Below are 27,251 nucleotides of genomic sequence, written 5' to 3'. Positions count from 1 at the left end.
TCGTTTAATAAATGGGTTGTGTTAGGGTTGAGAAATCTTGACTCGTTTAATAAACATGTCGGATTAGTGTTGACCCATATAGACGAATACTCATAAGTTGACACGACATGAACCCGACACACAAACACCAATTATCACCCTTACACACAGCCAAGAGTCGATTTTCAAACATATAGCAGTAAAGTTTTATGCGGTCAGTTTAATCGGTTTGAAAAATGGTTTCTACTCAATTCAACTCTAACAGTTGAAGTGGACTTAGTTTTAAATCCCATCTCTATCACACAAGACTTCTATAGTACATGACGAGGAATAAATGGGGCGAAGTAATTGTGAAAGGGAGGTGGTGACAGAAATATGAAAGGTAGTGGTACACACAAAAAATCTCAGAGGTTGATTAGTTGAACTGTTAAAGACTTAAAGTAGCACAATTTAGAGTCTACAAAGTTTTGGAGGACATTGTTTTTCTGAGGGTATACCTAACTTCTAAGTGAGCTTATATACTAAAAAGCCTATGTACTTATGGAGTATTCACTCACAAAACCCTTTTTTGGTCTTATTTTTTCCTGCAAAAGAAAGCAACCACTCCTATTGTCCAGTAAGAGACCTAGTTCCAATATTGCTTATACTAAATTCAGATGGTTTCATGGTCAAATAGTAATTAAAAAATTCATTATAGGACAATTAGATCAATTATAGAACATTTATAGAAAAAATCATTATAGAACAATTATAGAATAATCATTATTAAAAAAAATTATTTCTTTCTTTCTTTCAATTGCAGTTACTAGACAATTAGAATATTAGAGAGAGAGAGAGAGAGAGAGAGAGAGAGAGAGAGAATCTTAAGAACTTAAGGGCGAGAGGTGAAACAGAGACTTACCGACAGTTTGCCGCAATTGGGCTGAGTGCACTAGTCGGCGGCACTTGGTGAGAGTTGAGAGCCGAGAGGTGAGAAAGAGAGAGTTGAGGTGAGAGGAGAAAAGAAAGAAAGAATTTATAGTATCAATAAGACAGTAACCTAGCACAAAACGACGACATTTTGGTGCTTTTCTTTTCTCACAACCAAGTGAAAATGATGACGTTTTATAGCTTCAGTTTTATATATATATAAAAGGATTATATCATATCGGTTGGTTTGGTGGGTGTATCAGTTTTGGGCATCTCCTCCATTGCTTGCACCACACTGGCATCAGGACACATCTTGCCCTATGCTCACCGGCCTCGGCTCAGTTGGTCTACCCTACTAGTGATGCGGCTACATTGGCGCCGGTCGATTCCTTCGGCTTCGGTAACGTTTTGTTCACCCCAATCAAAGATATGATTTTTTTCTTTTTTACATTGCACCAACCATAACATATTATCTTGACAATGGTTAAAAAATGTGTAAATTTTTTGGTTCACTATACTTATATATGGTAAATTATATTGACACTCCCAAGGTAACAAACCTTAACTTAATATACCAACTTTTCAAAAATGACATTATATTCCCAAAATTAGCAAATTAATTGATACTCCACCCCTTAACACCTTTTTAGGTAAAACGGTGTTAAATATTGAAGAATAATGTTACTTTTTTAAGGAATATTTTTTATAAAACAAAAGTCAAACTTTTCATACACCTTATTTGATGTAACCAAACACTAGGACCATCCTATTTATGAAACCAAACAAGCATTCTCTTCCATGTTTTGCTTCTTTGCTATTTTTATTAGAGCATTTACATTAGTCTTGTAAAATACAACCAACCTCAATTTTTACCCAACCAACACCCAAAACTTTCCACATCAGTGTAAGTATTATTGTCAAAAAATACATTTGTGCTATATTAATTGTGTAAATTTACATAGTTATTGTAGCTTTGCAAATTAATATTTTAATAATTATTTACTTGTTTTTGTTTGAATATTAAAAGAGGAAGAGAGAGATGATTTGGGATAATAATAAAATTTTGATAAGAAAATAGTTTTTAATGAAATGTAATATAAAATAGATAATTTGATATAGAGTGTTTTGAAAAGTGAGCATGTAAAATAGAAAAAATAAGTTCTTATTCTAAAATAGGTATAATTTTTTGCACAATATGATGTGAATGCTCTAAGCAATGCATTTGAAATTTATAAGCAACTAATCCACATAAAAAATATTGAGAAAAAAAGAAGAAGAAAGAGTGACAATGTGAATTAATGTAAAAAGAAATACTTTGAAATTCAAATAAAAAATTTAAATGATAAAATTTATTGAAAATCAATGACAAAATCTTGGATCCATTACCTGAAGAACCTGATTAACATAAAAATCCTATAATTATCATTAGGTTATTTTTAGCAAGATTATAAAACTGAAAATAAAATAGTTTACTAAAATGATCAATAGCTTGAAAATTGTTTTCTTTTTTTTGGATACAAATTTTTTTTATTTTATAAAAAGAATATAATAGTTGAAATCAATCTGGAAAGATTGACTTAAGACGGTGGAAACAAAAGCAAACAAGAATCAAATAATTTCATAAAAGATTTTTATGTAGTTTCCTGTGGAAATTATTTATAAATATCCTAGGCATTGACAGTAAATAGTAAATAAAGAACTGGAAAATAAATAAAAGTGTAAAGGAGGAATGTTTGGTCACACGAAATAAGCTGGTGGAGTGTTTGGTTACATTAAAGAAAGTGTTTGGGGGTGATGGACTTTTGCTTTACAGGGAATATTCTTTTTCAAATGAATATTTCATGTCAAGTTTTAACATGGTTTAACTTGGAATCCTTTCAAAAAAAAAAAAAAACAAAACTTGGAATAAAATAAAGAAGAGTTAAGCCTTGTAACTCAATGAACATTTACTGTTATTTTTTTAAAAATTGTTAAGGGTCCATATTGTCCCTCTCCCGTTGTTGTGATCATCGAATTATTGAAAGAAATAAAAGGTCAAGGGGGGCAAGGTGTCAATTATTCTTAGAATTTAAGGATTTAATGTCATTATAGAAAATCGAGTATATTTAGTTTAGTTTTTGCTATAGCTCAATGATGTTAATGTAATTAGCCTGGATAATATATATGGGTAAATTGTGTTGACCTCCCATGAGTCTTTTCCTTATTACACTCACACATCTAGTTTGAAATAAGACACTCATCTCCACAAAAATGCAAACTATTTAAATTGACTTTTTATTTATAACTTAAAGAAGACTTTTAAAAAATTGGAATCTATTTTACCATCCACATAAAAATGTCATCTACACCTCCTATAATAAAAAATATGGGATTTATTAAAACATTTTTTGGGGAGTATTTTAATGCTTTTTTTTTTTTTTTAAGTCATTCATAAAAGGTAAGTGTAAATAGTTTGTATTTTAGGGGAGATAAGTGTCTTATTCCAAACTAGAGAGATGGGGAGTGCAATAACTAAAAACCTTATGGGAGGTTAGTGCAATTGTCCCGATAGTAATTTTTTTTTTTTTTTTTAAATCGATTGTTATAACTTGTAACCATGGGGAAGAGAGATTCAAACCTTGAATCTCCTAATAGATGAGAGCATGTTATGCCACCGAGCTAGAAGACTCTTGACAAATGTCATTTTTACATCTTAACATATTCAATATAATATAAGAGAAATATAAAAATAAAAAAACTAAAAGAAAAGCTTTTATTTTGTTTGTGAATGAAAGAGTATAACATAGCCCAAACTTTTAATCTTAAAATTATAGCATCTTTTCTTCTAATTGGAAAGGAAAAAGATCCATGCATTTTTGCATACTTTATAAATACGAAACGAAAAAGAGTAAGAGTTTGTTGTTTGGAAACAAAAAATGATTTTACGATATTTATATATCATTGAATACGTGTGTTTTAAACATTCATAAAGTTAATGAGTTTATATACAGTGGGAAATGATGTCCTTCAATTGAATTGTTAAATTTCCTCTTATTTTTAGCCGAATATGAGACATATGATATTTATTTGATCTTTGAACACCACGTGTCTAACATATAAATAATAATTAAAGGAGATTGGAAAATTTAATAGAAAGGGTGTGCATTTAAACCACTAACTTGACAAAACCGACCTAGCCCCACCCAAAACCCCTAGTTGGTTTTTGTGGGTTAGTGGATTGAGAATTTTATTCCCCTATTATTATTTTTTTGTTTGATTCATTTAGGTATTTGAAAATTTAGCTTGATGAATTTGGAAATTTGCAACAAGGTTAAGGCTTTTTATGTGAATTATAACAATTTAGTAAAAAATGTAATTAATTAAGGAAAGTTCAAATTTTTACCAAGGCATGAAGCACGTAAGCATAATCCAAGGATCCAACCCAAACTGATCCACATGGATTAGGTTGAGAATTTCTCAACTCAACAAGCTTGGGTTAGGATGAAAATTCCCAACCCGACATATTCACACACCCCTAAATGGTAGAGAATCTTATTTCAATGGAAAATTGAGTAAAATTTACAAATAATTGATACTCTTTATTAATATACAAGAGAAGAATAAAGTTTTTAAAATGTCAGAGGGCCACCCCCATTTATAAAGAAATGATTTATACTTTAATACTTAATTTATGAATTTAACTAAAAAGTAAGTTTCAAAATAATAAAAATAAATAAATAAGTAACCTTAAAAGTAGGGCTGTTCATGGGTTGATTTGAGCCCAACCCACAACCGACCCATAACAATATCAGGTTCGTCAGTTTGGGTCGCTGTCGGGTGGTGGTTGATTTTGGATGAAATCGAAAATCGTCGAAATCCGCTGAAACGAGGTGAGATTTCGTCATATTTGGTGAATTTTCTACCAAATTGTGTAAAGAACTCGCCAAATTCAGTCAGATCCAATGTATATCCATTATATTTAATTGAAAATGTGGTTGGAAATCTTGAAAAATCGCTGAAATTGAGTATTTGGGTGGGTTGAGTTTCATTGGTTTTGGAGGAGGAGATTTGAAACCGACTCGTGAACATTGGGTTTTTGAAGGTCGGGACCGAGTTTGACCATTGGAGTAGTTGAATTGGGTGGTTACGGGTCGAGTTTGGGTGGGTGGGCTAGACACCCCTACTCAAAAGTTTCAATACTCAAAATTTTATGACATAGCATTTACATTAAAAATATTAAAACTACCACAAGTTTTATGTCATAATCTAACAATGTAAATGTTATATGATAAAATTTGTAGTATCTTTAGTAATAGCATAATGCCTTATAAATATATCGACTAACATGTTTGGTCCCAATAGGTTGGAAGGTGTGGATATTAAATCTGAATCAATATGAAAGATATAGTATTGGCATTTTAGAAAGCATTTCTAATGTGCATATAAATAGCTCGATTAACATTTGTAATATCTTTAGTAATAGCATAATGCCTTATAAATATCTCGATTAACATGTTTGGTCCCAATAGATTGAGAGGTATGGATATTAAATCCGAATCAATACGAAAGTTATGATATTGGCACTTTAGAAAGCATTTCTAACGTGCATATACCTAGACATAGTATAGCAACTTGACTGATTAATAACCCCATGTTTGCCAAAAACACAAATGCACCAATGTCCCTTTGTCCTTCCTGACCTATATTAGAATATGATGGCTCACCCACCAAGTACACACATTGTAGAATATATTCATTATTCCACGTGAAAGTTGGTATACCATTAGCAATATCACCTATATATTCATTATCAATAGCGCTCCTCCTAATTTCATACTTTTGTACGACTATTGATTTACATGAAGATCTAACATGTAATTTTGTGGATTCCATATCCCGTTCTAGATAGTATTATTGACTTTTATTTTGTCCGGATATATATTATGTAGCTATCATAGGATCGCAACAATGAGACCATAATCACTGTGGGAACAAATATGATGTGTGTTGATAAGCATTGACTAGAAAGGTGGAAAGGGGGGCTGTATAGTTGATGTAGCCTTGTAGGCATTTCACACTATAACCCTGTTAGGCTTTTGCGTTAGTGTTGGAACAATATTCCAAACTCTAATTTCAATAATGAATATGAAAAAAAAATTTTATGCCAAGAGTTTCGTTCAATGCTCTTTAGTTTTTTCAATTGAGACATTTAAAAATTAAATCTCTCGTCTCAAAATGTGAAATGAGTAAAGTGAGGCAAATAATACTAAAGACGAATCATAATAAATTTGTAAAACATAAATGGCATTATGGGAATTTCGTTCCAAATTCATTCAACTATATTTCAATTATGAGTGAATGAAAAATTGACTTTTTGAGGAAAAGAAGAAGAGGAGGAATTAGTATTATTTTTTTGTTGATAATAAGAGAAATTAGTATTTTATCCTATCAATTCCACTATTTCAGCTTTTGAGTAGAGTTGTGGTGTGCCTTTATATTAGAACTCCATTCCCTCTCTATTGTGTGTATGTCAGTGTGTGTGTGTGTTTGTTTCTCAAAAATTCCACTATTTCATACTTATCATGGTAAGGGAATGAATTTGACCACATCATTTAAAATCTAAATAAATACCACAACACTAATAATAAATGCTATTTAAAAAGTTGATGACGTGATAAAATCTAATATTCTTATTTCAAAATGAGTAGATAGGATTTTAGGAACTTCATGGTGAAATTTATTGAAAAACTGTAGATAATGTGAATCCTCCAAACTTTAGATAATCTCAGCAACAACAACAACAATGATAATAATAATAATCTATATCTATAGATTTTATACTATCAATAAGATGATTCCTTATTTGGGTTTCAGTATTTTGTGTGCTAAAATACTCCACACAAATTCTTAAACTTTATAAAATACTCCTATCTTTTAGTTAAAAAAGTTTAAATTAAAAAACACAAATTGGTTAAAAGAGTAATTTAGAGTTCATAAATTTTAGATTTTTTCCTTTATCTTCTCAATTCAACCTAAAACTTAGACACTATCTCTATTTTATTTTTAAACATTATTCCACGTTACCCTACCTCTTACTTTAAAAAAAATACAAACGATTATTTATATATCATTTTTAAACATTAAACAAAAAAAACGAATAAATTATTTCATGTGCAAAATATATGTGATGAGTCTAGTAATTAAATAAACAATAGTTATTAAGTGAATTTTTTTTTGAGAAAGAGTCATTAAGTGAATTAATTGAATGAAATTATAGAATACTTATTCATTTATTTATTTAAACTATAGAATACTTTTATTATACTAGGATCATATTCTGTCGGTCAAAAGAGTCAAAACTCTCTCTCTCTCTCTCTCTCTCTCTCTCTCTCTATATATATATATATATATATATATAAAGTAGTTTCTCAAATGGGCTGATATACCGAGGACAATAATGAGTTACAAATATATAGGGGTGTTGGGTAATGTATTTTGAACCACCGTATTTTTTGTTTCTTAAAGATAGAATTTCTATATATGTGGTTGGAATTTTTTCCTGAAAACTTGAATATTGATCCTCGTTTTTCACAAACACTTATATTTATAAAGTGGTTATTGTACCAAAAATATGCGGTGATAACAACAATTTTTAATATTTAAATAATATTACACATATTTTTATTTACTTTTTTATTCACATCTTTTTAAAAAATATAAATAAAGTTATTAGAATAACATTGGCTATCGGGTCCATAGTATTTATTTTTTATTTGTAGGACTAGTAATGGTAACCATTATTTATTTCTATAGGTTTGCATAGGCAAACAATTCCAATCCTCCATTTTCCACAGAGACAGAGAGAGAGAGAGAGAGATGAGATTGAATATCATCACTTCACTTTTTGATTAGGTAACAAATCTTAATACTGATAATTTGGCGCCCCCCTCACCCCAGTCGTCCACTTTTCACTCTCCCTTTGCTGCAGCAGCAGCAGCAGCACCAGTTGAAAGAAGCAGAAGCCGCAACTCTTTAGTTGCGACTTGCGTCTCGTGTGTTGGTGTGACCTTTCCACGAAGCCCACGGTCACTAACCTTTTTCCATTTCCTCTATCTCTCTCTCTCTCTCTCCTAGATTCCTCACCATTTCTCTCTCTAGTCCCACGTTCGATTCCTCTCTCTCTCTCTCTCTCTCTCTCTTTATGGTATATAATAATAATAATAACAATACTACACTTCTTATTAAACCTTCCATATTCCAAATTTCAACTCACTCTCCTCCTTCTTGTTTCTCTCTCTCATGGCTTCTCAAAACCAGTTATCTTCCATTAAGGTACTCCCCTCCCCCCCTCAAAAACCCTAATCTCTCTCTCTTCAATTTCAGCTTTTCGCTAATATTTTTGGGGCTTTTCGTTTTTTGTAGGGCGCGAAGGTCCTTATGGTTGGTGCTGGCGGTATCGGCTGCGAGCTTCTCAAGACTCTCGCTCTCTCTGGCTTCCAAGACATTCATATTGTCAGTTTTCTTCTATTCTTATTACTGGTTTTTTTTTTTTTTTTTTTTTGGTTTTTGGTTTCTTCTACTTTGACCGCTGTTTATTATTCTAGGGTTTAGTAATTTTTGCTTCTGTTTACTAGTTGATTGAAGGTTTTTTTTAAAAAAATTTAATTTAAATTTTTTTTATGTGTTTGGTTCTTGGAGGGTTTTAGTGATTGCTTAGGGTTTGTCTTGTTGGGGAATTTTTGTAAGGTACTAGGATTTATGAATTTCGATTTAGTACTTACCAAAAACATTGATCAATTTAATGTTGCTGTGCATTGCATAACGTAACAAGTTAGAGGAGTTTTGCTTTAAATGGTTATAATCTTTTCCCTTTTTGTGCTTCATCGAATTTGTTTAAGAATTTATAAGCTTGGAGTTTTCGATTTTGTTTGTATTATTATGTTAGTTGTGCTCCGTGGATGGTGGTTGCGGCACGTGTAGTTATAGACCAATAAGGTTAAATCTGAGTGTCGTCGAGGGTTTAAAGTTCAGTTGCAGTTGGACTGACTGATATGTAATTAAAGTGTCAGTTATATCTTGAGGCCAGCTAGTTAGCGAGTGCCACCGGTACTTCAGTTCGGGCTAGGATTTTGAGATTCTTCCATTTCAAGATTTTAACGGTTAGGTTGAGACATGGTGGGAATACTTTACTTGATAGAACCATGATGTCATCCTCCCCCCGTAACTTATAAGGAAGGAGGTGCCAGTTGTGCTATAGCTCTTTGGCAGTGTTGTAAGGTCAGTTGTGGTGATAACGTGTTGAAATTTTTGTGCTATTGAATGATGTAGTCCTGTTATAGGGAACATGCTACTATTCATCAAATAAACTAAAAGCAGAGATTAAAAAACCCAAAAGTTAAATACAATGATGGAGGGAGAACTTACCGGTAAAAAATTGAGGATTCTCGATAGGCACTATGGCAGCTTCAACCAATACTGCTTTGCAAGCCTCAAGTCCGCCCACATGACTCAACTTCACATTCAACTTTGTAAGACCAAGCCCGCTTTCTGCTCTATTAGATAAAGAGGGTCCATGTAAGTTATGACGGCCTCTTATTTTTGTTGCCCTTCTATAATGACCCAAAAATGACTGCCTATTCTGCTTCTTAAGCCATGGATTGTTCTCATAGAAGAGATAAGTGCCTGCATACTCAAATGCCTTCATATAAAGCTTATAGGCCTCTTCAAATTGTCTGGCCTTATCCTCCACAACTGCCAGTTTCACATTCTTTTCAGCAAGCTCTAAGAGCTTGCCTGTAGTAACAGTAGTCTTCTATAAAATACACACACACACACACATATGTCAATTAGTTCACTCATACAGTTATTCATAATGATGAATTTGCAATAGATATGCATGATGAGCAATAAATCTAATCAGAGTAGTCATCTAAGACTCTAACACACGCACACACACATATATACACATACAGGTATTCATAGTGACATGAATTTGCAATAGATATATGCATGATGAGCAATAAATCTAATCAGAGTAGTCATCTAAGACTCTAACACACACACACACACACACACACACGGACACACATATACACATACAGTTATTCATAGTGATATGAATTTGCGATAGATATGCCTGAGCAATAAATCTAATCAGCGCGTCTGGTTTCTCTTGATCTTTCTCTCATTTTCATCCGCAGTCAGTGGGGGGTTTTCTAGATAATATATATATATATATATATATATATATATATCTGTATTGACAATTATTTGTCTTTGTGCATGTGCTCAAACGTGTATGTACGTATTGGGTTAGGTTCAAATTAGGTTAGGATGCCCTTTACTACCCAATCCATAAAATTATGTATTTAGTGTATTTTAAAATATTAAAAAAATAAATAGCATTCTTAAAGATTGAGATGGCCTTAATTCCCATTCATCTTGATATTTGATGAGCATGATGGGTATGGAAAGCATATAATTTAATGGGCAATTTGACAAAATACTTGGCCAATAAAAAGATATTGGGTGGTATAACTGACATTAATCTATATTTACACCAAGTATAACTTGAAACTAACCATTTGTATCATATTTGTATAATCATAAGATAAAGAAGTCCATGCTTTCCATACCCCCAGCTCCTCTCTCCAGTCTCCACTTGATATTTGATTCTTTCTGGATACTTTGGTAATTAGTCATTCTTGTTTGATAAACTCTTTTCTGTCTACAATTTGTGTGGCCGTGGTGATACTGTATTTTCTGATGATCTTTTCAAAGTTTTTGTGGTTTTAAGCAGGAGAATTGTCGGTATACATTGTTGTTTTCATAACAATTTTCTCATGCATTTGTTACTTCTAATTTGCAGATTGACATGGACACTATTGAAGTCAGCAACCTTAACAGACAATTTCTATTCCGAAAATCACATGTTGGGCAATCCAAGGCCAAAGTTAGTACATTTCCAATATCTTGCACAAGCACCTTCTTTTTTATGATCTTCTCATAGAATTTTCAACCAGGTTGCTCGGGATGCTGTCTTAAGATTTAGACCTCACATAAGCATTACTCCATACCATGCTAATGTCAAGGATCCTGACTTTAATGTGGACTTCTTCAAGCAATTTAATGTTGTTCTGAACGGCCTTGACAACTTAGATGCAAGACGACATGTAAATCGCCTAAGCTTGGCTGCTGAAGTTCCTTTGGTTGAAAGTGGGACTACTGGCTTCCTTGGGCAGGTGATTTACTATCTATATTTATTTGAAAGAAATCATTTATCTTATACTAAACAGGTCTGTAATATGGACTTTATTCAATTATGCTTTGTTTGTGTGCATGTGTGCTTGTCATTTCCCCTTCCCTTGATCATTGTATGTTGTGTATTTCTATACACACACACACACACACACACACACACACAAAGTAGGTTTATTAATTCATAAAATAATTGCAAATCATAACTCTTGTTTGTTTTTCCAAAGATAATTTGATAAGAAAGTGGTTGCACTTTTTGTCCATATATATGGCATTTGTAACTTATCAAAAATATATATGGCATTTGTTATTTTGATGAGGATGGTGCTCTCTATAACAGTTATAGGATAATTATTCTGTACAGTTGATTTTTAGTGTACTAGATGATGGCTCCTTCGTTGATGATGGTATCTTTTTCCTTATTTGTACTAATTTGTGGAAGCAGGTAACTGTACATGTGAAGGGAAGAACAGAGTGCTATGAGTGTCAGCCAAAACCTGCCCCCAAAACTTATCCTGTTTGCACTATTACTAGCACACCATCAAAGGTATTTCAAATGCTTATTGGTTTGTTATTGTTTTGTTTTTAATCAACTGCGTTATTATGTTTGAGTTGGAAAACATGAGCCTTTAGTTTTCAGTTGTCTGCCATGAATCATCTTTTTTTTTGGATGATCTGTTTGTCTGCCATGAATTATTACTTATGCTTTTAACTAGAAAATTATTTTTAATAAAATAGTTGAGGTCTTATGTTGGTTAGGCTTGTAAGTATTTAAATAACAATTCCAATAATGCGAAAATAGAAGATACGTAGTAAGATGATGTTGAGGAAACCAAGTTGCAGTGAAGACGCATTGAAGGGACCAAGCGCAATATTGTGAGAGGCACACCTCTAAAAATGAAAAATTACCTTGGAAACCTGGGAGGTGGCAAAAAATAAAAAAGGAAGAAGAAAAGAACAAGAAAAATTGCACCCCTTTTCAAAGGACAGAAAAGCTTTTAACTTGTGGCTCCATAGTTGTTGTGACTGCCATTTCTTTTAGATTTTGGTAGATAATTATCTGCAACTGCAACTGTAGTTTGTTTTCTGATTGAACAGTTATAATCATGTGTGAATGATCATTTGTCACTAGGTTTAATGACTTAGGCTTCTTGCTTTGATCATTTTCAAGATAAACTCATACTCTGTGTAAGTCCTAGGCTATGACATATCTGTTTAACTTTTGCAGTTTGTTCACTGTATTGTATGGGCAAAGGACTTACTTTTCACAAAATTATTTGGAGACAAAAATCAGGAAAATGATTTAAATGTGCGTTCTACTGATGCTACGAGCTCATCAGAACATGTAGAAGATGTAATTGAACGTAGAAAAGATGAAGACATTGAACAGTATGGAAGGAGAATATATGATCACGTGTTTGGTTATAACATTGAAGAAGCTTTATCTAATGAAGAGACATGGAAGAACCGTAATAGACCAAAGCCTATATATAGTAGGGATTTTTTGCATGATGAAATCGCTCAGCAGAATGGAAATGTGGATAATGCAGCAAGTGATCCATCTTCAGTATCTGCCATGGCATCTCTGGGAATGAAGAATCCACAGGATATATGGTGCCTTAAGGAAAATAGTAGAATCTTTATGGAGGCTTTCAAATTATTTTTCATGAAAAGGGAGAAGGTTTGGTTTGAACTATTGCTGTATTTTGGACAGCTATTGACCATTTGAATTATTTTCCGATGTCAACAGTCAACACCATACTTTGAAGGGTTTTATTTTTTATTTTTATTTTTATTTTTTAATTCATTTATTTTTTAATTTCCTGGTAAGCAGGAGATTGGAAACCTGACTTTTGACAAAGATGATCAGTTAGCTGTGGAGTTTGTTACTGCTGCTGCAAATATAAGGGCTTCTTCTTTTGGAATCCCTTTGCATAGCCTTTTTGAAGCCAAAGGTATTGCTGGTAATATTGTCCATGCTGTTGCAACAACGAATGCTATAATTGCTGGGTTGATTGTGATAGAGGCAATCAAGGTGCTGCAAAATGATACCAACAATTATAGGTGTGCTCAGTGTATATTCTTTTCTATTGGATGTATCTTCCTTTTGAAGTACAGTTAGCCCCTGATTTTGTAAATGCTTGTTCTCATGTTGTGATAGTGGAAGCAATGGTTTTACAGTTTTTGGTTTGTTTTAATTCATGTTTATTGACTTGTAGTTATTTGCATATGACAAGTTCTATACCTTATTTGTCAATGAGCATTTTGCAGCTGAATTCATTGTCATCTATTGTTGCTTAAAGAAGAAAAATGCTTTTAACTTTTGACAACCCCCAACTAATAAAAAGATAAAGGATGCTGTGTGTGTGTATATATATATATATTCTGTATTGGGTAAGTTCATTGTTTTCCATTTGAATTATTTTGCTATGGTTGGCTTATTAGAGCTGAAGGGCGAGGTCCAACTTGCACAGTCATTTTCAAATTTTCTTTAGAGTGAGTGAATGGTGTCAATTCCATCATAAGTGAACACCGAAGCCCAACTGCTATTGGGGAATAATTTTTTAGATTTGCTATTGGGGAAGGATATTAATCATTTTCTTGTTCTGAAATTTTTACCTGTTTGAGGTTGGCGAGGCACCATTTTTGATGATAATGTTATAGCATGAACTGAGTAGTTTTTTTCCTTTTCTTTTTGTTTAAATCTATTTTGGGGCTGGCTTGCTCTAATCTGATTGGGACGTTTATAGGATGACATATTGTCTAGAGCATCCGACAAGGAAGATGCTGCTGATGCCAGTGGAACCATTTGAGGCTAACAAATCATGCTACGTTTGTTCTGAGGCATGTTAGATCTTCCCTTCCCCTTCACCCTCTTGTAAATTTTAATGGTATTAATTTTTATTACATTTTACTCACAATTGCAATATGCTCGCATGTGATTTGACTCAAAATAGAGTCCACTAACGCTCGAGATCAATACTCACCGTGCAAAATTGCGAGACTTCGTTGAAAAGATTGTTAAGGCCAAGCTTGGGATGTACTTTCCACTTATTATGCATGGGGCAGCACTTCTATATGAAGTTGGTGATGATCTTGATGAAGCCATGGTTGCGAATTATGCAGCAAACCTTGAGAAGGTATGTTTCCTTTCTTTGTGTTTAGTCTTTCTTGCCATTGTATTCTCAATGCAGTTTTTTCCTCTTTAAATCTCAGGTGTTGTCTGAGCTTCCTTCTCCAGTTACTAGTGGGACTACAGTTACAGTTGAGGATCTAAAACAAGAACTTACTTGCAATATCAATATCAAGCACAGGTTTTTCTTGACCCTCCCTAGTATGAGCTTCATTTCTGCTTGCTTAAAGAAAAAAATTATAAACTTTTGATCTAATTTGTTAAAGTCCCTTAGATTTCCAAGTTTCACAACTATTTGGATGGCTAGCTTTTGTGTTTTAACACAACTGTGAGATGTCCTGAGACTTGTCAAAATAATAAGAGAAAAAGAAAAGTAAAGAAAAGGAAGTGACATGTCTTCAGAGTATTTTTTTTTGATTGGTAAATAAAAACTTCATTTAAAAAATGAGAAAAAACAAGGAAAGAAGCAAATTCCTTGGTACGCTCGATGTGTACAAGGAAAGCAAAAGACTGCCCAAAATAACATAAATCTACAAAATCTAAAACAGAGGGTATGTCAAGACCACTCAAAGCAGTCCTCCATTCAAACAAAGACAGAAGGAAAATGCGCATCAATTTGATGATAGAACGCTCCTCCCCTTTGAAAATTCTGTTGTTTCGTTCTCGCCATATGTTGCACATAATAAACTGCTGAAATAACATCCTAAACAGATGCCAACCTATGTCTTCAGAGTTGTATCTGGATATGTTCTTTATCTACCTACATTCCACAGCCCTTAATTTGTTTTGTTTTATAGGATTATAGCTTGTATATTGGTTGATATTATTATATTGTATTTGGACTTGCCCTTTGAATAAAATTTTTATTACATGTAAAAATAAAGTATTTCCACTTGGTTTTTGGACTAACATTGGCTGTGTAGCAGATCCTTTGGTTTAGAATTGTTTTAGGATAATTGCTTTCCAGTAAGATTTCTTGGTGTTTTCGCTCTTTTCAATTGTGGGTAGAAGAATTTTGTGAAAGGGTGTTTTATTAGTGAGTCATTTTCTGAGAATGGATTTAGTGGCTGAAATCAGTCTCATTGTTGTAGTGATATCTCAAATGATTTTACATGGTTGTTAGAAGTCACTTTTCATATGCTTGAAATTGTGCCTTTAAACTAGCTAATGCCAGATGATGAATAAACTACTACGGATTCCCTTTTGATATGTGATTTTACAGGATCTGTCCAACCTGCTTATGTGATAATACATGTATAACTGCTTCAAAATATGCAGTCTGTAATGTCATGTGAATAAGATGTGTGCGTGTGGAATGTGTAATCATCCCCTGGCTTTTAAATTTTGATAGTCAATTTGCCAATGAGCTTTAGCTCAATTGGCACCTGCTCCCCTTATAAGTGCTAGCTGGAGAGTGAAGTTGTGGATTGAAGACCCTACGTGTGTAACTTTCCAATAATTTTTTTTGAGAAATGTTCCCCCTCCCCCCATCCCTTTGGGCATAAGAGGTGGGTTGGGGTTTGTCTTTGGTTTCTGTATCTGAGCTACTTAGAATGTGTTTGGATCCGGATTATTTTTTCTACGTTTTGCTTTTTGCGTTTTCCCTTTTTTTTTTTTTTTTTTCTTCGTTTCTGCTGCGGGGGGACAAATGCGCAGTGTGCGCACTGTTTACGCACTTTTTCAGCAATTTTTTATTAAAAATGGGTCTCGCAGCACTATTCACACATTTAAAAATTATTTTGCTACAGTATTTTTAGTTTTCAACAATAAGTTCTATCCAAACGGGCTCTTAGTAAAATTCTGTGTACATTTCTTTCTGACAGAGAGGAGTTTGATGAAGAAAAGGAACCTGATGGAATGCTTCTCTCTGGATGGACTCAAGCTTCTTCAGTTGAAAAGGATGATAATAAGTCTAATGGCAATGGTGGGAGCACATCGAACGCTTCACAGGCGGTGCCGGTGGAGGCTGAAGATAATGTTGAGATGGATGTTCCTTCTGGGAAGAAAAGAAGACTGTCTGAGATTTCTGGTCAAGACCTTTTGAGTTTTACTGATGAAACTAAAAATCATGGCAAATTGGAAGTGGTTGATGATGATGATGACCTTGTGATGCTTGATGGAGATCCAGGCCTCAACAAGAGGAAAAGGATGCAATAGTCCTTGCTTGGACTTAATTATGGAGGGTGCAACTTACATCATAATTTTGTATCAAAATAGGGAGATATGGCGATTCTTTGGTGCTCACAATGGTTGCTTTAGGCCTAAATATTTAGTTTTTGTGCTCTGAGTTAGATATGGTTAATTGGCCTCTCCATTCCCTTGTATGTTTTACAGTGTAGGGACAATGTGTATTCTTCCTAGCTAAATTAACAGAGTTTAGACGTTAGTGGGACTGTAGCATTGATGGGATTGACCTGACGTGAATTCAGTGATTGATTTAATGACTATGATGTTGCAAGCCAGACTCGTGCTATTTGAAACCGTGGTTTCAGATGGTGTAATTGAAAGCCCCAGCGATCATAAGATGCCGATCAAAGAAACCGATTGGAGCATCCAGAGGTGTAGTAGGCACTGTAAGTTACATGCTAGATTTTTTTACTAGGAGTCCCATAAAGCTATTCTTGTTTTTGTTTCTGGTGAATAATAATGAGATCTAACGAGAAACAAAAGCAGGAATAGGGGGGACTGGCTAGTCATGCTCCTCAATTGATGAGACGGGGTCCCAAGTCTTACAAAAGGAGGCCCAAAGTGCAACATTGTGGCTCTAAGTATTATTACAAGATCTTGGGCAAAATTAAAATTCAAAAGCAACAAAAGGAACAAGTCAGGAAAATCTTTTCTGATGGCTTCAAACTCCCGTTGGGTGGGCGGTTAAACTGCTGGAGTTTTTTCTTATAGCATGTATCAGGATTCTTTCATCACTTTCAAATTGAACATACTTGAGCCCTAGTTTGAAGCTTTTAAGACGGCTAGGCCTAACTGGGTTGCTTTTGCCTCTTGACGAAGCACGAGAGCCTTAGACAGTGAGACATCTAAAGCAGTCCAGACACTGCAAGCCTTTTTTTTTTTTTTGGAAATTTTTAGAAAGGATGAAGGGGATAAGATCAATCTTTACCCAATTAAGTGCACTTTAATGGCAGATTTGCAAAATTAAAAGGCCATTTTGAGTTCATCCAAACTATAGAGGCAAAGAGATTTAGGAAAAAGAGATGGTTAATATGGGTGATGGGCAGCAGCTCCCAATCAATCCTTCCATTATTCTGAGACTCCAAAGCGTTTTGCATTCGCATTTCACTAGTAAGAAGAGAACCTGAGTGCTCAAATCTGATAGATAGATTGATCAGTAAGGTAGGCTGATTTAACAAAAAATATCTCACTGGTTATGGACCCAAATAATGCTGTCTTTGAGAGGAAGATGTATACATTGGATGAGATTTGCAGTATCCAAATCAAAAAGCTAATTCATATTACAATGGGAGATGATCATGGACATCCATGACATAAAAACTCAAACTTGAGGAGTACCATTGGATACATAATTTTGAGTGTGACATTATGAACAGCACAATGTCTGATATAGGAAGATCTTAGCATCAATACAATACTAGTCTTTTACTTAGAAGATTGAACTCACTGTTATCATTTACGCACCTATGAAATTACATAAAATGAACAGTTGAAATCAAATCTGAATTAAAAAAAGAGATGATATGTCTACAATATTTTTACAATAACAACAAATCACAGGTAGTTAGTTGTTATTGATTCAAATTTAAATCTAACACTAAGATGACTTTTTTGCCCCAACAATAACAACCAGTAACAACCTGCCACTTAGAATTTGTTGTGAAAATGTTGTAAAAATGTTCTGGACATATCATTTCTCTAAAAAAAAAAAAAAGGGTAAAAATACACTTTTGGTCCTTACATTTTGAGCCAATTCTCATTTTGGTTCCTAAATTGATTTTGCTACTAATATAGTCTCTAAAAAGAGAAAATTAATTTTATTTTGGTCCCTGCCGTCAACCCACTAATTGAAAAATTATACGTGATAGACGGAGTGGTGGCATCTTAGATTTTGACATGATTAGTAAAATAATATTAAAAATAACACGTCAGCATCCATGTCAACATTTTAATAAAAAAAAAAAGCCACCTCAGAAAATTAAAAAACAAATAATGAAATAAATTATTTTTTTAAACATTAATTATTATTATTATTATTATTTTTTTGCTTTTCATTATTTTTTCGGAAGAACATTATTCTTCTTCTTCCCCAGAAGATGAACTTCAATTTATCAAAAAAAAAAAAGAAAGAAGATGAACTTCATGTTCTTCACCAAATCAAGACAAACCCAACCGGCCTACATTCATAATCAATCTCAGCATAGAAAATTCTAACACATTTGACACTGAAACCTCTATAAATCAAACCCATAAATCCAAGAAATAGACCCATAAACCCATAACCAAATACTCTTTCACATTCATCCATACAAGGTTCATAAATCCAAGACCCACAACCTGTAAATACGAAACCAAACTCACCATCCTTGACCCAAATCCGCCATCAACAACACCAAAGCAGCAAACACCACCACCATCGCGGGAAAAACTCAGCCCCATGGAAACCCATAAAAAACTAATCAAACCCACACCACTATTGCCGATCAAACCTAGCCCCGGAAACCCAGAAAAACCCGATCAAACCCAGCCCCGAAAACCTAGAAAAACCCGATCAAACCCACACCACATTGCCGATCAAGCCGAAAATACCCAGCCCCACGAAAACCCAGAACAACCCGATCAAACCCACTCCACCATTGCCGATCAAACCCACACCACCATCACCGATCAAACAACAAAGAGGGAGAGAGAGTCGGGTTTAGAGAGAGAGAAAAAAGTCAGAGATTAAGAGAGAGTGAGGGATCGAGAGCTTGAAAAAAGGAAGAAGAAAAAGAAAGATACAAACACAAACATGCACCGTGAGAAAGAGAAAGAGAGAGAGGATCTGGAATTGAAAAGGAAGAAGAAAAAGAAAGATAAAAAATTTATACAAAGTAGGTTTTTTTTTTTTAAAAAAATTTTAATAATGAAAAGAAAAAAAGGTTTTTTTTTTTAAAGTTTATTTTATTATTTAATTTTTTGAGATGGTTTTTTTTATTTATTAAAATGCTGACATGGATGCTAATATGGTATTTTTAATATTATTTTATTAGTTACGTTAGCATCTAACATGCTAGTTATGCACTCTGTCTGCTACGTAGGATTTTTCTGTTAGTGGGTTGATCGCAAGGACCAAAATAAAATTGATTTTCTTTTTTTAGGGATTACATTAGTAGCAAAATCAATTTAAGAACCAAAATGAGAATTGTAGGAACTAAAAATATATTTTCGCCAAAAAAAAAAAGAAAAAAAAAGAAAAGAAAGGGATAAACTATGATAAGACGGTGTCCCAACAATCTAGATGGGGGTATCAATTTAGGATATAGGGTAAGGGTTCTTTTATAGAAGAGGTAACAAAATGAAAAATGTAAATTTAACTTTTTAATTATTAAAAAAAAATATTTTCAAGTAAAAAAAAAAAATCATAGTTTATCAATAAATATGGAATATTTACAATATAATTATGTTATAGAATGAAATATGTTACAATTATTATAAAAATTTTGAAACTCCTATAATATACACTGGATTTACAAAATCTCAATAATTAACACAAGAATCGAAGATATGCCTTTGATTCCGCTTGATACATAATATTTACACTCCAATATAAGGTGGAGCACATTGTGTGCTACTGGATATTCTTCTACATGGACTTGGTGGAATGTGGGGGATGCCTTTATCCCTATCCGAATATTTCTTCCTTTTCTTAGCATCTTGGTGTTCTTGTTTCTTCAAATCCTCTAGGCAACGAACATCTTCCATGCATGTAAATGACCTTGATTTACCTGAATAAAACCTTGACAGTCCTCTCCTGCAAAAAAAAAAAAAAAAAAGCATTTAAGTATTTTGAGCTATAGGATTTGAAATAACTTCCTAACTTTGCATGATAAAAAACTTAATCATAGGCGCGTTATAGTTAATTCAACGGGTAAAATGTGTATGAATGGAATCTAAACTTGCTTACATTAAAAGAAGATTGGAGTATTGACCAGTTGGTAATGAACATAACGATTATCATATAGTGGTTGCTATATATTCAAATTATATTGTATTTATCAAAGTCAGAGAAGAAAATTCAAACTATATAAATGAGTGCTTACTTTTGTGGAAGATTTGTCCTAAGTGCATCCATGTCGAAAGACCTCATGTTGTCGGTTTCTTTCTCCATAATTGGCTTAATTTTGAAGAGAGAGAGAGAGAAAGAGTTAGTTAGTTGATGATGAAGAAGATGTTGATTATGAGGGGGCTTTATATATAAATTATGTTCATGAGAAAAGAGTTTGGTGGATGTAACGTTCACAAATATGTTATAGGGGATAAGAGCTCACACGTCATGGATAAGAGTTGTATTTGAGGTTCGATAAATGTGGGCTAGTTTAGAGCCACCCACAGGTTTTGGTTTTGCTTACAGATGGAGACATTACAATATCCTTATCTACAACACTCTCTCTGGTTCATTCAAACAACCTACCCTTTTTGAAGGCATCTCACTTTATGCCTCCCATATATCACCCTTAATAATGCATAGCAACTTTGAACATTTTAAATGTGGTGGAGAATTAAGATGATTTAGGCCATTCACTTTGTATTCCCACTTGATAAATGGATTAAATGTGTATTCAATTTAGTGCACCCACTTGGGTGAGCATGTCTAATATATACGCAAATTTATTTAGCACATAGGCTGATCCATGACCCATCTTGGTTCATAGGAAATTTGTCTTCATGGTCCTAATTTGCCAAATCCTGTCTTCAATTGGAATTAAAGTAGTGGGTTTCAGTTAGCTCAATAGGTAAGGTCTCTAATGGTTGAATAAAAGATCTGGGGTTCAATCCTTGCTTACACCAACAACCGATTGGTGTCTTGGTCTGATGATAAATGACTATTATCAAGTGTAGATGCCATAAGTTAAACTTATCTCAAAACAAAAAAATTAGAATTAAAGTAATGATTTTTGTAGTGGGTTTTTTGGTTCAAATATTATCATATCTATTATTATTATTATTATTTTGGTATTTACTATATCTAACGTTTAAGTTGCACAAATTTGGGTAAGGAAATTGGCTCATCTAATCACTTGTAGGTAAAAATGACCGTACATAACATGAAAATATTACCATATTTTTGCAATTGTGATTTCTGTTTCCACAATTGTGAAGATAAGAACATTTCATAAATGGTATCTGTAGGGGTATTGGGCCCAGTAATTTATAATGGACGGCCCAACAAAGGTCTTTTGGGCTAGAAACCCAAATCCGAAAACATCAAAATGATCGCGGAGTGTTTAAGTGTCCCATACCGTCCGAGGAGTCGATTTGTCCTCGGAATGTTAAGCCGAGGATACACAGTATACGTGGAGGACATCAGAAAGAGCGGTGGAATGTCTAAAGTAAAGCTGCTACTACCGCCCATATATTAAAGACCCTGTAAATAATACGCTGGCAATAGAGATGGAAGGATGGGACCTGAGCATAGAGCTTGGAACTTGGTCCCAAATTCCAGCGGGCTTTAGGGAAGAATGGATGGGACAAGTATCCAAAAAATGAGGGTCGCGGCCATAAAGTGGAAGATGATGAAGAGAAGAGGAGGAATATAAATAGGAGGGAAGGCATACGAAGAAAAGGGGAGGCCTTTTGAAAAAGAAAAAGTGTATGATAAACATTATTTGTATCCACACTTGAGAAATACTATTAGAAACTGTCCTCGGAAACAGTCCGAGGAGGAATTCTCAATATTACTCTTTGCAAACGATTCTTTGTTTTGTTCCATTGGGCCCAAAGCCCGTTCTTTTTGTGATTGTCTAAAGCCATCCTTAAAATCTAAATTATAAACCCATCCTCTACAAATTCATTGTGAAGAAAGGCCTTTTAAGCCCATTTTCCTCCTAGTCGTGGTTTGGGAATTTGAATTGTGTCCTTACAATTGGCGCCGTCTGTGGGAATTTAGTTTTTAAGGAAGTTTAGGGCATCATGGTAGGATCGGAACCACCACGCAGTGCAGAGTCCGTTGGCTCCCAGCGTGAGGATCACTCCTTACGTCCTGATCATGGAGAGAACCGAGAAGGAAGTGTACATACTACACACACCATCAGAAGTGCTAGTCATTCACAAGGAGGAAGTAGAGTTCCTTACGAGAGGAATGCCAGGGCCATGCAGAAAGAGATTGATGGCCTAAGGAGGAGACTACGTCACGAGAGGAGAAGGAGAACTCCTCCGGTCTCTAACCCCTCTTCGGAAGGATCCGAGGATGACAATTACGAGCGGAGATCCAGAACTCCCCCAGGTGGATATGTCTCTTCCGAGGAAGACAATCTGCATGGAAGGCGTGGCAGAGACTACCCCCCCAGGGGCTTGGGAAATGACACAATGGGAAGAGCGTTACACCAAATCTCCAGATCACCCTTCGCGCGCAGATTGGAGGAAGGGAGGTTACCTCGGCGCTTCACACAACCGGCCTTCACTCTTTACAATGGTCGGACGGATCCTGTGGAGCACGTGAGTCATTTCAGCCAGAGAATGGCAGTGCATTCCAGGAATGAAACTTTGTTATGCAAGATTTTTCCTTCTAGCCTAGGGCCCGTAGCCATGAGATGGTTTGACGGCTTAAGGGCAGGCTCCATTGATTCTTTCAAAGAGCTTACTAGAGCATTCGGTTCTCGCTTTATCACGTGCAGTAGAGTTCCTCGTCCATTGGATTCTTTACTATCCATGGCCATGAGGGAAGGGGAAACCCTGAAAACGTATTCGGACCGATATTGGGAAATGTTCAACGAAATCGACGGAGACTTTGACGATGTAGCCATAAGGACCTTCAAGGTCGGCCTACCAACGGAGCATGACTTGAGGAAATCCTTGACGAAGAAGCCTGTAAGAAGCGTACGTCGACTGATGGATCGCATCGACGAGTACAAAAGGGTTGAGGAAGATCAGCAGCAGGGAAAAGGCAAGGCAAAGGTTATCCCACAAGAAAGGAGGGATTTCAGGTCGGACCGATACAACAACAACAGGCCTACGCGGGATTTTTCCAGGCAGGCTGGTCACATACCCCCACAAGTGGTCAACACCGTCTTCAGGGAGCCGGTGCAGCAGCTGTTGGAGAAAATAAGGCATGAACCTTTTTTCAAATGGCTAAATAAAATGGCAGGAGACCCTTTGAGACGCAACCAAAATCTCCACTGCCATTATCACCAGGAGAGAGGTCACACCACCGAGGACTGTCGCACTTTGTGGAATCATCTGGAACAATTGGTTAAAGAGGGAAAGCTGAAGCAGTTTCTGTACCAACCCAACGGGCGAGGAAACCAATCAGGAGTGGCAAACCACGATGGTCCTTCATCCAGACCTCCTCTAGGTACTATCAATGTCATTTTTGCAGCACCTGGTAGGACTGGCTCAGCTCCTTTCAGGGTAATGTTAGTTGCTCGAACATTTGCCGAGGAGTCACGGGATCAGCCGAAGAGGATTAAGGCAAGTATCCTGCCAGTCCTAAGTTTCTCTGAAGAGGACAAGATGGGGACCATCCAGCCTCATGATGATGCCTTGGTGGTAACCCTCAGAATAGGGAACTATGATGTAAGGAGGGTAATGGTTGATCAAGGTAGTGGTGCAGATATCATGTACCCTGACCTATTTAGAGGCTTGAAGTTAAGAGTTGAAGATCTTATGCCATATGACTCACCCTTGATAAGCTTCGAAGGGAGAGCTGTCGTTCCAAAGGGACAGATTAGACTGCCTGTGCAATCAGGTCCGGAGGTGGTAGACGTAGATTTCATCGTGGTCGATGCTTATTCTCCCTATACGGCTATTGTGGCAAGACCTTGGCTGCATGCGTTAGGGGCTGTTTCCTCAACCTTGCATGTCAAAATCAAATTTCATTCTGGAGACCAGGTGGTGGAGTTACTTGGGAGTCAGTCTGTGGCTCGACAGTGTGTCACGGCTGCAATTCTGCGTCGACCAGAACCAGACTCCCCGTCCTCGGCTATCGGTGAAGCATAGCAATCAAAGTCTCTTCCCATAGCCGAGGTAGATGAGGCAGTATGTGAAGAATTAGAGAAAATTATCATAGACAATGATCCTGAAAAGTTCTTCCAGGTTGGAGTTCAATTGCCACAGGAAGAGAAGACAGAGCTGATTTTATTTTTAAAGAAAAATATGGATGTGTTCGCTTGGAACGCGTATGAGGCCCCTGGGGTTGATCCGAACTTCATATGTCATCATTTAAGGGTCAATCCAACTGTAGTGCCGAGGAGGCAACCTCCTCGGAGGTCCTCGAAGGAACATTCCGAAGCCGTAAAGGAGGAAGTGCTCAAACTCAAAGCGGCAGGGGCTATCAAAGAAGTGTTCTATCCTGAATGGTTAGCCCACACGGTGGTGGTGAAAAAGAAGAATGGGAAGTGGAGAGTTTGTGTAGACTTCACAGATTTAAACAAAGCTTGCCCAAAGGACTCATTCCCGATGCCTCGAATTGATCAATTGGTTGATGCTACTGTTGGACATCCTCGGATGAGTTTTCTTGATGCTTTCCAAGGTTATCACCAGATACCTTTAGCCGTTGAGGACCAGGAGAAGACTGCATTCGTCACTCCTACGGGAAATTACCACTATAAGGTAATGCCTTTTGGTTTGAAAAACGCAGGGGCTACCTACCAAAGGATGATGACGAGGATGTTTGAGGCACAGCTAGGAAAAAATATTGAGGTATACGTGGACGATATGGTGGTAAAGAGTAAAGAAGTTTCTGCACATCTGGAAGATCTGAGCAACACTTTTCAGAAGCTAAGAGAGTATAAATTGCGGCTCAATGCCTCTAAATGCTCTTTCGGTGTGGGGTCGGGCAAGTTTCTAGGATATATGGTGACTCACCGGGGAATTGAAGTGAATCCTGCTCAGGTTAAGGCGATAAACAACTTACACCCACCTCGGAATCCTAAAGAAGTGCAAAGGCTAACAGGTATGACTGCTGCTCTCAACCGATTTATATCTCGGTCCGCGGACAGATGCAGGCCTTTCTTTCAATTATTAAATAAATGGAAGGGTTTTGAATGGACCGAGGAGTGCGCAGTAGCTTTCCAACAGCTAAAAGAATATCTCTCGCGACCACCAGTTATGTCTCGACCAGAGGTTGATGAGATTCTGTTTGCATATATTGCGGTGGCTAACCATGCTGTTAGTTTGGTTCTTATCCGAGATGACAATAACATCCAGAGACCGGTTTATTATGTAAGCAAATCTCTGCATGAGGCCGAGCTGAGTTATTTGCCACTGGAGAAAGCTATCTTGGCGGTGGTACATGCTACACGAAGACTTCCCCATTACTTCCAGTCTCATACGGTTGTTGTTCTTACACAACTCCCTCTTAAATCAATTCTGCGAAGTGCAGATTATATGGGAAGAATTGCCAAATGGGGAACTGTCCTAGGAGCTTTCGATATCAAGTATATGCCCCGCACCTCTATAAAGGGACAGGTCATCGCGGACCTTGTGGCGGAATTTGCTGAGCCTTCGTTGGAAGACTATCAAGAAGGCATGGGTAAAAAATCAGTAGGCATGATTTCGTGTGAAGGGCCTCCATTATGGAAAGTCCATGTTGATGGAGCAGCAAATCAGAGGGGATCGGGTATCGGACTAGTTTTGATATCCCCAGAGGGAATTACTTTTGAGAAATCTTTGAGATTGGGATTCTCGGCCACCAACAACGAAGCAGAGTATGAAGCCGTCCTCGCAGGGATGAACATGGTTCATAAAATGGGAGGAAAGACGGTGCAGATGTTCTCGGATTCACTATTGGTGGTAGGCCAAGTAGAAGGCAAGCTAGAAGCAAGGGATTCCAGAATGCGAGAATACCTAACCCAGGTCAGGTATATGCAATCTAAATTTGAGTCATTTCTACTATTGCATGTATCCAGATGTGGCAACACCCATGCCGACTCATTAGCCACGCTCGCGACGTCCTCGGCACAAAGTCTACCACGAGTTATCCTCGTTGAAGATCTGTTGAAACCCACTGGGACGGATAGTAACTCCACTCAAATTCTTCAAATTAGGACAGGGCCTAGTTGGATGGATCAAATAGTAACATTTCTCAGGAATGACATCCTGCCTGGAGAAAAGGCTGAAGCGGATAAAGTTCGCAGGAAAGCCACTCGTTTCTGGTTATCCGAGGACCAAAAATTGTACAAACGTTCCTTTTCGGGACCATATTTGCTATGCATACACCCCGAGGCAACGGAGCTACTTTTGGAAGAGTTACACGAAGGGATTTGTGGAAGTCACACAGGAGGAAGGTCTTTAGCTCACAGGGCCCTTACTCAGGGCTATTGGTGGCCAAATATGCAGAGAGAAGCGCAAGATTATGCAAAGAAATGTGACCAATGTCAAAGGTTCGCTCCAAATATACATCAACCAGGTGGAGTCCTGAATCCTTTATCTAGCCCATGGCCTTTTGCCCAATGGGGCTTGGACATTGTTGGACCCTTCCCCAAAGCAACGGGAAACAGACGGTGGCTTCTCGTGGGAACAGATTACTTCACCAAATGGGTTGAAGCTGAGCCATTATCAAACATCAGGGACACGGAAGCAAAAAAGTTTGTATGGAAGAATATCGTTACCAGGTTCGGCATTCCTCATACTCTCATTTCAGATAACGGTTTACAATTTGATAGCAAAGCCTTTCGGAAATACTGCTGTGATCTTGGCATTACGAATAGATATTCCACTCCGGCTTATCCCCAAGGAAATGGGCAAGCCGAGGCTGTCAACAAAGTAATAGTAAGCGGACTCAAAAAGAGGTTGGGTGACGCCAAGGGGAGGTGGGTGGAAGAACTGC

General features: G+C 36.1%; 1 protein-coding gene and 1 long non-coding RNA gene across 2 annotated transcripts; one reads left to right on the top strand and one right to left on the bottom strand.

Annotated features, from left to right (window-relative positions):
- The first annotated feature begins 7,817 nt into the window (after positions 1-7,817).
- LOC142642982 (SUMO-activating enzyme subunit 2) lies at positions 7,818-16,719 on the top strand. Its single transcript, XM_075817454.1, has 11 exons — positions 7,818-8,199; positions 8,290-8,379; positions 10,736-10,819; positions 10,890-11,108; positions 11,570-11,671; positions 12,353-12,805; positions 12,959-13,188; positions 13,875-13,968; positions 14,082-14,264; positions 14,341-14,438; positions 16,081-16,719. The coding sequence occupies exons 1-11, from the start codon at positions 8,167-8,169 to the stop codon at positions 16,412-16,414; spliced, it is 1,920 nt and encodes a 639-aa protein (XP_075673569.1). The 5' UTR covers positions 7,818-8,166; the 3' UTR covers positions 16,415-16,719.
- A 3,115-nt stretch (positions 16,720-19,834) lies between these two features.
- LOC142644736 (uncharacterized) lies at positions 19,835-20,835 on the bottom strand. The gene is made up of 2 exons (XR_012845983.1): positions 20,527-20,835; positions 19,835-20,237 (listed from the first exon to the last, which is right to left on the bottom strand). It is a non-coding gene; the product is annotated as an uncharacterized LOC142644736 (long non-coding RNA).
- Between the last annotated feature and the right edge of the window lie 6,416 nt (positions 20,836-27,251).

This window comes from Castanea sativa, chromosome 7 (genome assembly GCF_040712315.1).
Source record: "Castanea sativa cultivar Marrone di Chiusa Pesio chromosome 7, ASM4071231v1".
Taxonomy (NCBI): Eukaryota; Viridiplantae; Streptophyta; class Magnoliopsida; order Fagales; family Fagaceae; genus Castanea; species Castanea sativa.
Note: the sequence above shows the minus strand (reverse complement) of the source record. Positions and strands in the feature narration are given on the sequence as shown.